Here is a 14,950-nt window from a genome sequence, read left to right as displayed (position 1 = left end):
TAAAAACTACATTGCAGGATAGGTATCAATCTCATTTCACAATTAAGAAATTCAAAGTAAAAGATACAGGTCTCCTCAGCTGCAAATGAAACCAAAACTCATGACTAGACTCATAGCCACTACCTCTCATTCATTCCTGAAGAATTTAAACAAATAAATAGGACAAACATTTTTTCTAACAAAACCACTTTTATTTTTTTAATCATTTACTACTAAATACAGAACAAAACTCAAGTGTGGAGGCAGTCAGTATTCACTTGGTTTCAACTGATTGTGTTAAAGGCTTGTGTCCTGTGCAACCTTACCATTGTGTATAAAATGTTCACTGAAAAATAACCTAGGTACGGGTTCCCTTCACTGCATTTTACATCAGTGACACTATTTTATAGCCCAAAACTTAATCCCTTTTGAAAAGTTAAGTATATTTGTATTCAGAGATTACAAGTGAGGAAACAGACTAATACTAGGTTTAACCAGGTGAAACTGCCAACATTTTACTTGTTTTGATTTACAAAAATGGCAGTCATATGGTTCAACCATCACCTACTAAAAAAGTTTTTGTAGGTTTAAGTAAATGTCACTTCTGTTCAACAGTTTTAAAATGACTATTAGGGCCATTACTAGAACTTCATAACTATAGACAAAATTCCTTTGGATAAAATCTTTAAAAAGTTACTTACTATAAACTGTAAAAACAATGCTGCTTTCTATATGGCATTTCAATTTTAAAAGTTAAAAAAATTATCAGACTTGGATAAGAGCTATACTTCCAAGTCTCATTTCCCCCTTAATCCCAGCCACTCTAACACTACTCATTTCATAAATGAATAAATATTTAGTATTGTACAGTAGATACATACCATTGAATTGCTATACTATTCCAGCAAAGGCAAATATTTCACTGAAAATAAAAATTTAGTAGATATAGGTGGGATCATTTATCCTACAGTTACTTTACTCAACCCAATTCCTACACCCAAAATATGAGAAATTTATACTAAGAAATAGATTGTTTTAGAAATTAAAACAACTTTGATAATTCTGATGGTAACTAATCACTACAGTGATGAATTGTATAGTAAATATGTAGATTGTAGGGGAAAGGACTTGATTTGTAAAATGAATGAGGTAAATGTCATACATTCAACAGCTTGTAAATAAATACAAATACGGTTTTACAGGAACATGAACATAGGTTTAAGGGTTTTATTATCAAAGACTTGTAAAACAATTTCAGAAACTGTACATCAACATGGCACAGACTGTAGCCTACTTTTGTTTTTACTGCACAAAAGTGAAGCTGGAAACTCCTGTAACTAAGAAAACAGTTGCCTAAACTACTTTGCATTTAACATGGAATCACTGTGGGCATAAGATTACTACTGCAGTAACAGTAACACAAATTTATTGGTTTTATACAACTTGAGATCAAATAAAAAGTACATTATCAAGTACATTTGTCTCACTTTAAAAGCATATGGTCAATTTAAAATGCACTACCCCCTTTTTCCAACATTGAGATTAAAACAAATTAATAAAAGGGAAAAACTGAAAATTAGGACAAGAGATAAGTCTTTTACAGATGGACTCAGGATAGGCAGATAGCTTTCAATGATGTAGGTGTGAAATAAATTATTTCAGGGAAAAAAATTCCCAAACACCTTATGAAAAAGTATACAACTCTACTTCAAAATATGCTATTTACTCACTGCCAAAGACAGTTTCATTTGAAATCTTGTTTCTGTAATTAAAGCCTAAGCAGCCATCAAAAAAGGTTAGTGCATATATAACCTTTCAAAGTTAAACAAAAGCCACAAAATTTCAGCCACAAGGCTTAAAGGATTATCTATTTCAAATGCTTATTTCCAGATGTAACTATAAGAATGTTAACTTGTCATATCAACAAACAAGACCATAAGTAGATCTATCATGTTGGAGGATTTTAATGACATCGAGGATATTCCTGCCACAACTAACATGCAATCAGTGCATTCCCTACATGGCTCTATTACGGCAATGAATCAAATTCTAGAAATACTATAAGTGAACTTACTTAATAAAGGAGATTATACAACATAAACAATCCATGCCTGCTGTAGATGCATGCAGCTTTTCACTTCTGCTATGAAGCAGCACCAGAATAGTCAAGCTGCTTGGTTACTCAATCAGATTTCACCACATCAAGAATTGGTTACCCACATAGTATTTTCTAAAAATTTTTGGATGTAAATAATATCAATATCAGGAGCGTTATAACCATTTATAGCTCAGAGCTGTATACATCTAAGGTTTGAGATGAACAAATACAGCATGAAGATATCACACAAAGGAATGACACTGATGCATGTATACAGGTGGATTCTCATGGAGGTCATATTCAGTCACTCATATCCATGTCTTCTTCATGATGATCATCACCATTCACTTTGGATTCTCTCAGGGGATCACCAGTTCCCTTTTCCACAGAACATTCTTTTGTTTTGGGGGAAACTGGTTCTGTTGGTTTCTTCTCCTCTTTTTTCTCTTTCTCGCTGTCATACCCCTGTTCCTCTTCATCATAATCCCGTGTAACCTGCTTTGCCAAGGAGAATAATAAAAGTAAACGTCTTCACAGAAAAATCACTTCTTATAAGTACTAATACCACCTAAAATACCAAAATAAATTAGTATGTAAACATACTTTTACATCTTTATCACTCTCAGATTTTCTTTCCCGATCCTTTTCTTTATCTTTACTTTTCTTCTTCTTGCTTGTTGATCGTTCTCGTTCATCTCTGCCTCTTTCTTTGTCTTTATCTTTCTTCTTCTCCTTTTTATGCCTAGGATAACAGTAAAATGTTCTCAAAGAAAAAAAAGATGCTTTAAAGGATACGCTTGAAAATTTTAACCTGTAAGTATAGCAATAAGTTTTAACTTGTTTAGATGCTAAGCCTGACCCAAGTTCACATGATATAAAGAGGATACAGGGCCCTGGCCGGGTAGCTCAGTTGGTTAGACCATTGTCCTGATACACCACTAAGGTTGCAGGTTTGATCTCGTCAGGGCACAACAGGGGTGGGGAAACCTTTTTTCTGCCAAGGGCTATTTGGATATTTATAACATCAATTCCTAGGCCATACAAAATTATCAACCTAAAAATTAGCCTGCTGTATTTGGTCAAACATTTAATTAACTCACCCCTAATGCCTTGGCAAGGCCAGACCAAAATTTAGCAGGACCCGCGGTCTGGACATTTCCCACCCCTGGACATACAAGCAACCAATACATACATAAATAAGTGGAATAACAAATTGATGTTTCTATCAAATTAATAAATAAAAAAAGACTAGCCCAGCCAGTGTGGCCCAGTGGTTGAGTGTCGAACTATGAACCAGGAGAGGTCAAGGTTCGATTCCTGGTTAGGGCATATGCCCGGGTTGCAGGCTCAATCCCCAGTGTGTAGTGTGCAGGAGACAGCCAATCAATGATTCTCTCGCCATCACTGATGTTTATATATCTCTCTCTCCCTTATCTGAAATCAATGAAAATATATTTTAAAAAATATATAGCAAATATCCATTTTCAAAACACTGGACACAAGCCATGCTCAATCCTCCACAGTGTTTATTAAAACAGTCTCAAATCATAAGAGAAAAATAAAAGCACATTCATAAGCATTTTATGGAAAATAAAGTTCTGAAAATTAGAAAGAGTATATCTAAATCATTAGCATTCTTACCTCCTAGGGGACGGTGAGCGAGACAATTTTCTTTTCGGAGACCTGGGCTTTTTAGGAGATCTTGTGCCACTCCTGCTTCGTCGACGTCGTCTCTCTCTAGGACCACAAATGTACAAACTAGACTTTAAAATACAGACACATCATAGCAGATATGTCTATGATGGAGCTCCATTAGGAACTCAGAGCATTTTCAAATACAGTTTCGAGCTGAAGAATCAAATGAGTAATAATAAACCACAGTTCTTTTTCAAACTATGTCCCTTTCCTTTAATGCTCTCAAGAAAACCCTAATTTCCAGCAATTCTTAAAAAATTACATTATCATAACATCAGATTTGTTAAACTTGAGGAAAGATTAACAATCAGTTTTTGATTCATATATCAGTGTCCAGAAGAGGTATAGGATCGTACGCTGCAGATACTAGTAAAATAAAAAATTACTCTTAAATTCACTGGGTAAAATTTATAGAACTAAAGTTAATGTTAACGTAGGATCAAATTGATTCCCTATACTCCAGCAAGCCATGTCCCCCAACACTGCTTTGAGCAATCATTGTTTAAGAAATATAGCCTTTTCCCTCTCTTTAAAACAGGGTGCAGAACCTTTTTTCTGCCTAGTGCCACTTGGATATTTGTAACATCATTCATGGGCTATATACAAAATTATCAACTTAAAGATTAGCCTGCTGTCCTGGCTGGTGTGGCTCAGTTGGTTGAGCGTCAGCCATGCACCAAAAGGTTGCCAGTTTGATTGCTGGTTAGGGCACATGCACAAGTTGCAAGCTAAAACCCCGGTAGGGTGGTGATGGTGGGGAGGGTTGGTTGCAGGAGGCAGCCAATCAATGTTCTGCTCTCACATAGCTTTTCTCTCTCACTGCCCCTTCCTCTCTCTTGGTGAGATGTTCCCCACCTGTGGTTTAAAATGTGGCTTAAAAAAAAATTCTGCTGGTTACTATTCTCAAAAGCTATTAGGACTTGTGAGATTACAATTTAGGCACAAAATAAAAATAAAACCCCATTAATTTCAGTTGTCTAGCTTCCATAAAAGCTTTAGGAAAAAAAAAATACACACCAAAAAACACCCAAAACCAACCAAACAAAAAATTACCTTTACAACCCAGTGTGGCACCTCCCCTCCTCTCTCCCCCACAGTCCTGGAAACATTACACACAACTTCTCATTCATCAAATATTATCAAGGTGATCCAATAATTAAGCAGTGTAAAGTGCTTATGAATAAGTATATTAAATAAAGGAACAGGTAAAAACAACAAAAAGAAAAAATAAAAGGAAAAAAATAAAGAGCAAGGTAAGAAAAATAAATGCTGCACACCCCATCTTTCCCTAAGACCTAGTTTGTCATTTTCTTAAATACTTAAACATGGTTTCATTTTCTGTTTTAAATAGTTGCCTCTCCGTATCTGCAGGTTTTACATCTATGGATGCCAGAGGGCTAACTGTATGCACTATTCTATGCCATTTAATAAAGGGTGTGCCCCCCCAAATGTATACACATATTTTGAATAATTATAAAGGCAGTGTTTATAAAATACATTTCATTTTCAAAATTGAGGTATCAGTTGTTAAACTGTGCATACATCTTTTGGGGACACCCTGTATAAGGGACTTGAGCTTCTTGGATTTTGGTTCCTGCAGGGGGTCTTAATGTAATTTACATTTTCCGAAAATATTCCTCACCCTGAGAAGAAACCCTATAATACATTACCTTTAGGTATCACACCCCAACCATTAATCTACTTTTTGTCTTTATAGATTTATCTATTCTGGACACTTGTCAATGGAATCCTACAATTTATGGTTCTTTGTGACTGACTACTTTCATCTAAGTTGCCAAGGCTCATCCACCTGGTAACATTTATCAGTACTTTATTCCTTTTCATTGCTGGATAATTCATTGTATAGCTATACCATTTTGTTCACACATGTTAGTTAATGAACATCTGGGCTGACTTTTTGGTTATTATGAGTAATAACACTGCTATGAAAATTAGTGTACAAAGTTTTGTGTGTAACATTTTCATTTCTTTTGGGTATATCCTTAGAAGTGAAAATACTGTGTCAAAACTCTTAATTTTTTTAAGGAATTACCAACCGTTTTCCAAAGCAGTTGCACCATTTTATATTCATGCCAGCAACATACAGAGTCCCAGGTTCTCCACATACTTGCCAACACTAGTTACCATCTGTCTTTTTTAATAATAACCATCCTAGTGTCTGTTTTTTGTTTTAATATATTTTATTGATTTTTTACAGCGAGGAAGGGAGAGGGATAGAAAGTTAGAGACATAGATGAGAGAGGAACATCGATCAGCCGCCTCCTGCACACCCCCCACTGGGGATATGCCCGCAACCAAGGTACATGCCCTTGACTGGAATCGAACCCGGGACCCTTGAGTCCGCAGGCTGACGCTCTATCCACTGAGCAAAACCGGTCAGGGCAATGTCTGTGGTTTTGATTTGCATTTCCCTGATGACTAATGTATATCTTTTCATGTTTATCAGACACTTGCATATATTCTTTGGAGAACTGTCAATTCAGATTCTTTGGCCATTTTTTAATTAGGTTGTCTTACTATAATGGAGTTGTAACAGTTCTTTGTATATTCTAGATACAAGTCCCTTTTTGAATATATAATCTGTTACTTTCTAGCACTCTGGGTTGTCTTTAAGTTCTTGACAGTATTCTTTGAAACATAAAAGTTTTTAATTTTGATGACCTCCAAAATTTACATTTATCTTTTGTTATTTATGCTTTTGATGTCATATCTAGAAAACCATTGCCAAATTCAAGGTCATGAAGATTTACTTCCATTTTAGGTTTTACATTTAGGCCATGCATCCATTTTGAATTAATTTTTGTATATAGAGTGACCCTCCTAAGCATTTAATAATCAATGTAAGAAAACAACCACTACAGCAAAATGTGTAAACTAGATTGGAAGAAAATGGAGTTACTAAGTATGGCCAGCCCTTACTAATCTACACTAATAAAAGAGAAACATGGTAATTGGCGTACGACCGCTACCCTTTTCATTGGCTAATCAGTGAGTATATGCAAATTAACTGTCAGCCAAGATGGCGGCCGGCAGTCCAGGAGCCAGTGCTCAAGTCCTTTATGTAAAATGGCATTGTGTTTGAACATAACCTACATACATCCTCCTGTATACGTAAATCACCTCTAGATTGCTTATAATACCACTACAATGAAATGTTATATAACTAGTTGATATGCTAAATTGTTCAGGGAATGATGACAAGGAAAAAAGTCTGCTCATGTTCAATATAGACTCAAGCATCATAGGCCTGACTACATAGTACATAGTACATGTTGGCAACAACCTTCTTTTTCTATTATTTTCAATATGTAGTTGGTTGAATCTGCAGATGCAAAAGCCACAGATACAAAGGGCTGACTGTACTGTGTACCAGGAATAATAGACTCTGATTAGTCAAAACCAAGGCATAGCCTACTAAAGTTATTAGACTTTAAAGATAAAGACAAAATCATTTGGCAGCCAGACAAAATGATCAAGTCACTTAAAAGGAGAGAAATATATATTGCATTAGATATCTTCATGGCAATGATCAATACCAGAAGATAGTAGAGCAATACCAACAAAAAAATCAACGAAAGAATATGTGAGATATGGATATTATAAACATGCATCTAAGCCGTGCTTTAAATCTGAAAATGACAAATAGTTTCAACATGCAGAGAATTCAGAGACTATTGCTCCTAAGAGTATTTTATAGGAAATTACAGCAAAACAAACTGAGAAATGACTGAGAAAAATTTGGAAGAAGATTTGGTGCTGAGCACAGAATATATTTAAATGTAGAAGTGAGACTCAAATAATGTGGGGTTTAGGATGACAAAATAGAAAGTATATACCACATTTTGTTTAATTAACAAAAACTGGTAGGGTAAGGGAAAAGCTCTATTCATGATAAACAAAATAACAACATAAGCAAATTTAAAATAAAAGTCAGCACAAAGAAAGATAATGTTCTTGAATAAATTGTGTAAAGGAAGAGGGATTGGGTAATGGAGAAACATTCATTTTATTGTCACTAAGCATGGATCTAATTGTTACTGTCTTAGAAAAATAAAGAGCTAGAAGAATTATATGAGCCTATGATTATAAAGGTACCACTAGAAGAAATACATAACAACCCTCCAAATAAAAACAAAGAAATAAATTACAGATCCAGTGAAAACCTTAAAGTATATATAAACAATCGTATATAATAAAACCATAATATGCAAATCGACTTAACAGTGAAACTACCAGAGGAACGACTGGTTGCTATAATGTGCACTGACCACCAAGGGGCAGACGCTCAATGCAGGACCTGCCCCCGGGGCAGCTCCTGTGTTGAGCATCTGCCCCCCTCCCCCCCCCGAGAGGGAGGTGACCAGCAGTGGTGATAGGGGGGCAAGGCCGGCAAGCGGGCAGTGCCAGGCCGTCAGCCAAGGCAGGTGCTAGCGGGGGGGGGGGCGGGGGCGATCATCCCGACCACTGGTTGCCCCAAAGATGGCCCTGATCGCTGGCCAGGCCTACGGACCCTACCCTATATATTGGGAAGAGTCTCTTAGATTTAAAAATTAAAACCTGACAAGGCTACTCTAACACTGAAAAAACAGGATGGCGCAGTGATGACATTCAAGGACTTTGGCTTGCACATTTTGTAGTCAGCCCTGATTCTGACACTTGTAACAACTATGTGACAAAACCAATTACTTAACTTCTCTCTGCTTCAGTTTTTCCACCCATAAGACGGGGAAAATGGTACTACTGCCTCAGAAGGATCATGTTATGTACTTTTTATAATCAGGGCAAAAAAATGTAGCTGCCCCTACAACAGCAAGATGCCTTTCACCTGTATGAAAAGTATGGTCACTGGTGCATGCAGCATCCTGGACTGTGAGAGTGATGTCTGACTGCCGGTTTAGGCCGGATCGGACATCCCCTGAGGGCACAGGCCGGGTTTAGGGACCCTCCCCTGCCCGTGCACAAATTTCGGGCACTGGGCCTGTAGTTTCATAAATACCAATGTTTATATACCATTGTGAAAAACACATTCCTGTGGAGTAAAGCTAACATTTAATTTTCACACTATGGCAGAATTACAAGTCTAAGAATGACACAAATTAGAACTTGACTACTTGCTATTATTTTATCAACAAAACCCTATATGTAGGGGGAAAAACTCTTGACTATTAACGTGGACATTTAAAGCATGACTTACTATGTAATAAAAATAAGTTTGATGTAATAATTCAAATCAGGATACAAAATGCATGTAGCAAACTAGAAAATGACCTCTGTTGAACTCCATATTACGTCAAATTCACTCTACACAGGCGTTCGCCAACCAGTGGTCCACAGACCACTGGTGGTCCACATGGTCCAAAAGGTTGGCAACAGCTGCTCTACACTATGCATGTCAAACTCACCGCGAATTTGACATGCTTGCTCTACACCATAAATAATAAGTAAAAAGAAAAGAACTTTAGGTTATTCTTCACAAGTTGCCTCTAAAATTTGTTAACACTGAAGTATGTACAGAGGTGGGCAAAAGAAGTTTTACAGTTCATATGGAAAACAATACAATAAGTAATAATATGAGAATAAACTAAATTCACTCTACACAGGCGTTCGCCAACCAGTGGTCCCAGACCTACTTTTGCCCACTCCTGTTCGTACTAGAAAACATGCAATGCTCACAATCTATTGATATCCTTGCAAATAGTTTTAAGAAATGCCAAGAATTTATAATGTCTTACCTGCTTGCACTTCTGGACCGTCTGGCTGTGCTATAACTTTTTGGTGGTGTTTTGGAACGTTTCTTTTCTTTGTCTTCTTTCTTTTTGTCTCTAATAAATGAACATAATTTATGAATGCATTAATAAATTTCACCAAATAAAAACTTATACAGTACAATCAAATAAACACAAAAGCACAGTGAGATCTAATTCCATTCTTAAAATACGAACATTATTCTGATACTAAATATAGAAATATAATTCGAATGGTATTACTTGTGATTAAAAATTTTTAAGAAAAAAATCCTACTTTTCTGGTATTCTACAGAAAACTTCTCTCCAATAGAGAGCATAGACTATAGAGAGAAAATGATAAAGGATGTTGGCCAGTTTCTTGATTGACTGGTACAAACACCAATAGTTTTAATAATTGTCTCTAGGCTCTTCAATAGTCATTTTTCTCTCAAGTGATTTGTTTTCCAACCCACCATTGCTCTATGTCATCTGTCAGGCCAAAACCCATTATAATGCACTATCAAAATTAATTATTAATATTCTTCCAAAGCACACACTCATGTTAACCTCTTTCATGGACCTAGCCAACTTTCTACCTTTGTTTCTGCTGCTGACTATTCTGGGCTACTTGGTGCTACTAGAAAAAATATCGCGTCATAATCAACTGGTACTGTAACCTTATCAATTCTAAGTCTTTTTACAGATTGTTATGAATTGACTTTTATTCCCCTCAGCATGTTGTTTTTTAAAAAATATATATTTTATTGATTTTTTACAGAGAGGGAAAGGGATAGTTAGAAACATCGCTCAGCTCCCTCCTACACACCTCCTACTGGGGATGTGCCCGCAACCAAGATACATGCCCTTGACCGGAATCGAACCTGGGACCTTTCAGTCCGCAAGCCGATGCTCTATCTACTAAGCCAAAGCGGTTAGGGCTCAGCATGTTTTTTAAAGGAAGTTATTATTTCTTTATAACAGTTTTTCTATTACTTGTGCTCAGTCTTCTCCTTCTAGTATCCCTACGATACAAATGTTGTTTTGTTTCATGGTGTCCCAAAGTTCCCTTAAACTATCCTCCTGATCTTCAATTTTTCCTTCTGCTGCTCTAATTGTTTTTGTGTTTTTTTAAAAAAATATATTTTATTGATTTTTTTTACAGAGAGGAAGGGAGAGAGATAGAGAGTTAGAAACATCGATCAGCTGCCTCCTGCACATCTCCTACTGGGGATGGGCCCGCAACCCAGGTACATGCCCTTGACCGGAATCGAACTTGGGACCCTTCAGTCCGCAGGCCAACGCTCCATCCACTGAGCCAAACCGGTTTTGGCTCTAATTGGTTTTTTTCCTACCTTGTATTTCAAGTCACTGATTCTATCTTCTGCCCCACTTAATCTACTATTGATTCCTTCTAATGTATTCTTTATGTCAGATATTAATCTTCATTTCCAACTGATTCTTTTTTAAAAAATATATTTTATTGATTTTTTACAGAGAGGAAGGGAGAGGGATAGAGAGTTAGAAACATCGATCAGCTGCCTCCTGCACACTCCCTACTGGGTATGTGCCCACAACCAAGGTACATGCCCTTGATCGGAATCGAACCTGGGACCCTTGAGCCCGGGGGCAGACGCTCTACCCACTGAGCCAAACCGGTTAGGGCCCAACTGATTCTTATTTATGGTTTCTATTTCCTGTTGCATGCTGTTGTAGTTCTAAGTTTCTGGAAATCACCACAAAGTTCCTTGATCATCTTTATAACCATTACTTTGAACTCTCAGTCACCCCTTCTCTTCAAGTCATTTTATTTAGTTAATCCTCATCGAAGGATATTTTTCCATTAGTTTTTAGAGAGTGGAAGGGAGGTGGGAAGACAGAGAGAGAGAGAACATAGATATGAGTCACAATGTTTGGTTGCCTCTCACACATGCCCTGACCAGGGCCAGCTATCAAGCCTGCAACTGAGGTACGTGCCCTTGACTGGAATCAGACCCAGAATCCTTCAGGGCATATGTGGGAGGAAGCTTGTTTGTTTGACTGAATTAAGAGATGACCCATCTTGTAAAACACAACTAAAAGCCTTGTTACAGTCTCAGTCAGCAAAACTATCCCAGAATTTATGTTCCCAGTTGTTATATGTTTGCCAAGAATAAATTTTGTTGGTCCCCTTCTGTCCTTTTTAAAAATTACATAATTAAATGAATAGGTAAAGTAGTATAAAGAACTGCTTCTAAAAATATGAGGCAAATATTTTAGAAAGAGATAAAGGACAGTTGCTAAAAGAAGTGTTGTGAAACAAAGTGTGACAACTCTACATAGGAAAAAAAAAACTAGGCATTTTTCAAGTGACAGAATTCTCTTGCCACTTGAAAGGTGGTTCAGAAGAAAACAATGATTTGGTATATGTTACTCAAGACTATCATGCTAATTTAAAGTTTTACTTTAAATGAAAAAGACTGATTATTGAACACATATTGAAGTCAAAATGTTTGCCTTTTATTGACAAATTATATATTTTTATTGATTTCAGAGAGATAGGGAGAGGGAAAGATAGAAACATCAATGATGAGAGAACCATCAATCAGCTGCCTCCTGCAACCAACCCACTGGGGATCAAACCTGCAACCTGAGTAAGGGGCCCTGACCAGGAATCCAATCTCGTGGTTCATAGATCAACACTGAATCACTGAGCCATACCAGCAGGCAATATATTTGCTTTTTAATAAATCCTCACTTCAATTCTCTACTGGTCCCAAATCATGGGATAAGAGACTCTAAATATGGCATATAGTCATTTTTAATATGTAACATATACTTATTGATTTCAGAGAGGAAGAGAAAAGGAGAGATAGAAACATCAATGATGACAGAGAATCATTTCTTGGCTGCCTCCTGCACCCCCCTACGGTGGATAAGCCCCCAACCCCGCATGTGTTCTGACCAGGAGTCAAACCCTGACCTCCTTGGTTCATAGGTCAATGCTCAGCCACTGAGTCACAGCGGCCAGGCATTAGTAAATATTTATTAGGTATTGATGATGAAATGTGTAAAGATGAATTAAAGGATGGTTGTCTGTCATAAACTCCTTGGCATATCACAAGGAATGGCTGGTAGCACTAAATCCTTAGTGGTGGTTGAATGGATAGGAGGAAATAAAGGAAAGTAGTAGGACAGCTAAGAATTTCTACTACACAGAAACCTTACCTGGATCTTCAGCTATAAATAGAAATCTGAAGTTTATAAAGGAAATAAGAAAAACAAATGCTAGACTCATAAACTTTAAATAGTTTCTTCCCCTTCTATTGGTATTTCCCAATACCATCGCTTTTGTCATTAAGTAGCACAGTATTTGGGGTCTTGAGAACTCTAAATTTTGTCTTCCCACCCAATGTTAACCATCCACTATACCTGTTTTTGGATGTGCTCCTTGACCTTCTACCTCTCTCTCTGGAATGAGATCTTCTCCGTCTGGGACTTTTGGATCGTCGCCTACTCCTTGACTTAGAATGTGACCTCCTTCTAGATCTGCTTCTTGACCGCCTAATGAAAGAAAGCCAATACACATACTTAAATAGAAAAGGTTACTTGTGTTTATGACTATATCACTTAGTATCAGATAAAAGACTTACAAGCTTCATTAAGTGGGGACAATTTACTACCAGTTGCTATCATTATTTAGTCCATATAATAAACATTTTTATTACCCTAGAAATATGAATACCTTTTGTTGAAACTATCAAACTAGTCCTATGTCCATTGAAACTACAACAGCAAATGTAAAAATACTGCTAGAGCATGAAAAAAAAAAAGATCAAATTAAAAAAAAAAATACCTGAATGATTTGCATTATCTTACTCAGTATATAGCACCTTAGCATGTTATTTATTGATTCCTCACTATTGCATGTTAAATCTATCAATTACCAAATACTCATATATGCTTACTACATGCTTTACAAATACTCATAATGAGCCTATAATGTAGGTACCATTATTACTCCCATCTTATAAATGAAACCACTTAGTGTTGCTTCTATAATTTCTAATTTTTGTTCTTTAAAATATATCCTACTTCTTTAATTTGCAATTTAAGAACAATGCAGGCCTTCCTTATACAGATTTATATAATTCAGTACAAACTGCCTTATTCTCACTACCATTCCTTCCTGTCATGTAAAAGAAATGTCTCTGTACCCTCTTTATTCCACTCCTCCCCCCAAAACCTACAGTTTCTTTCTCTCCCAGAATTTAAGTAAAATTAACCCTTTTGATGTTATCATTAATCCTCCTTCCTGTAGTTTATTCCCTTCTACATTAAAATTAAAAATAAACTGCAATATTTTGCTTAGACTTAAATCATTTAACTTTTAGTGACCATTCAACCTTTCTCTGAAAATTTTCAAATATATTCTAAACCTTTTGCCTTCACGTTTTCAAGGTGCCAAAGGACAGACATTTTATAAATGGAAATTATCTCATTTATAAGCCAGCTAACAACTGAGTGCATTCATTAACTAACCTCTTTCAGCCTACTACTTTAGCAAAGAAAAATAATAGCACTTCCATTACAGAACAGTTGTAATTTAAAAGGAATTAAAAAACTCAGCACTCTGGCCTTAGTATAAGTATGTACATTAAACACTGACCCTCTTCTTCTTATGTATTAACAAAATTTCTGTTGCCATCATTCTCTAAAATAGCTGTTTCAAAATTCATCACTGGTGTTTCATCAAATCCAACGAATTTTTATTTTAACCATCTTATATTTGACCATATTATGCAACTACTTACTAAAACATTTCCCTCTTAAAAACATGTCTATATCCTAGAAAATTTTCATGTAATGGTTACCTTTTTTTAAGTTCCATAAGGACAGGAAGTGTGTATATCTTACTGACCACGAACCCTTGAGAAATTACTAATGTGTCTGACTTAAATGAAAGGTATGAATATAGGGTGTCCCCCCAAAATGTATACACACACTTTGAATAATTGTAAAGATTTTTTTGGGGACACTGTATTTTGATTCTGATATAAAATATCAGATTCCTCACTTTCTTTAAAAAAAAAGAATATTTTAAATATATTTTATTGATTTTTTTACAGAGAGGAAAGGAGAGGGAGAGTTAGAAACATAGATGAGAGAGAGAAACATCGAACACTGTCTCCTGGCATGCCCCCTACTGGGAATCGAGCCCGCAACCCGGGCATGTGCTGACCGGGAATCGAACCTGGGACCTCTGGGTTCATGAGTGGATGCTCAACCACTGAGCTACAATGGCCAGGCTGGTTTCCCAGTATTGATCCATCCTTGTCTTTTTGGCACAGACTGCTGTTGGCCATGACTGCCCTCCCCTGCAGGCCTGGTCGCCCCCAACTGCCCTCCTCTGCAGGCCTGGTCGCCCCCAACTGCCCTCCTCTGCAGGCCTGGT

The 14,950-nt window shown here is 36.6% G+C and overlaps 1 protein-coding gene across 10 annotated transcripts in view; it reads right to left on the bottom strand.

The window, feature by feature from the left end:
* Nucleotides 1-175: 175 nt before the first annotated feature.
* The window catches only part of SRSF11 (serine/arginine-rich splicing factor 11), a 54,262-nt gene continuing 39,487 nt past the window's right edge, over nucleotides 176-14,950 (bottom strand). For 3 of the 10 annotated variants that reach the window (XM_014544341.1, XM_014544340.1, XM_014544335.1), the window contains 5 exons: nucleotides 12,928-13,059; nucleotides 9,526-9,615; nucleotides 3,719-3,835; nucleotides 2,681-2,888; nucleotides 176-2,575 (listed from right to left, as the gene is read on the bottom strand). In XM_014544341.1, the coding sequence (XP_014399827.1) occupies nucleotides 2,378-2,575; nucleotides 2,681-2,888; nucleotides 3,719-3,835; nucleotides 9,526-9,615; nucleotides 12,928-13,059 (745 nt within the window). In that variant the 3' untranslated portion in view covers nucleotides 176-2,377. The remainder of the gene's footprint in view (nucleotides 2,576-2,680; nucleotides 2,889-3,718; nucleotides 3,836-9,525; nucleotides 9,616-12,927; nucleotides 13,060-14,950) is intronic. The other 7 variants (XM_014544343.1, XM_014544339.1, XM_014544342.1 and 4 more) reach the window with 6 other exon arrangements.

This window comes from Myotis brandtii, unplaced genomic scaffold (genome assembly GCF_000412655.1).
Source record: "Myotis brandtii unplaced genomic scaffold, ASM41265v1 scaffold36, whole genome shotgun sequence".
In the NCBI taxonomy this organism is placed as follows: domain Eukaryota; kingdom Metazoa; phylum Chordata; class Mammalia; order Chiroptera; family Vespertilionidae; genus Myotis; species Myotis brandtii.
Note: the sequence above shows the minus strand (reverse complement) of the source record. Positions and strands in the feature narration are given on the sequence as shown.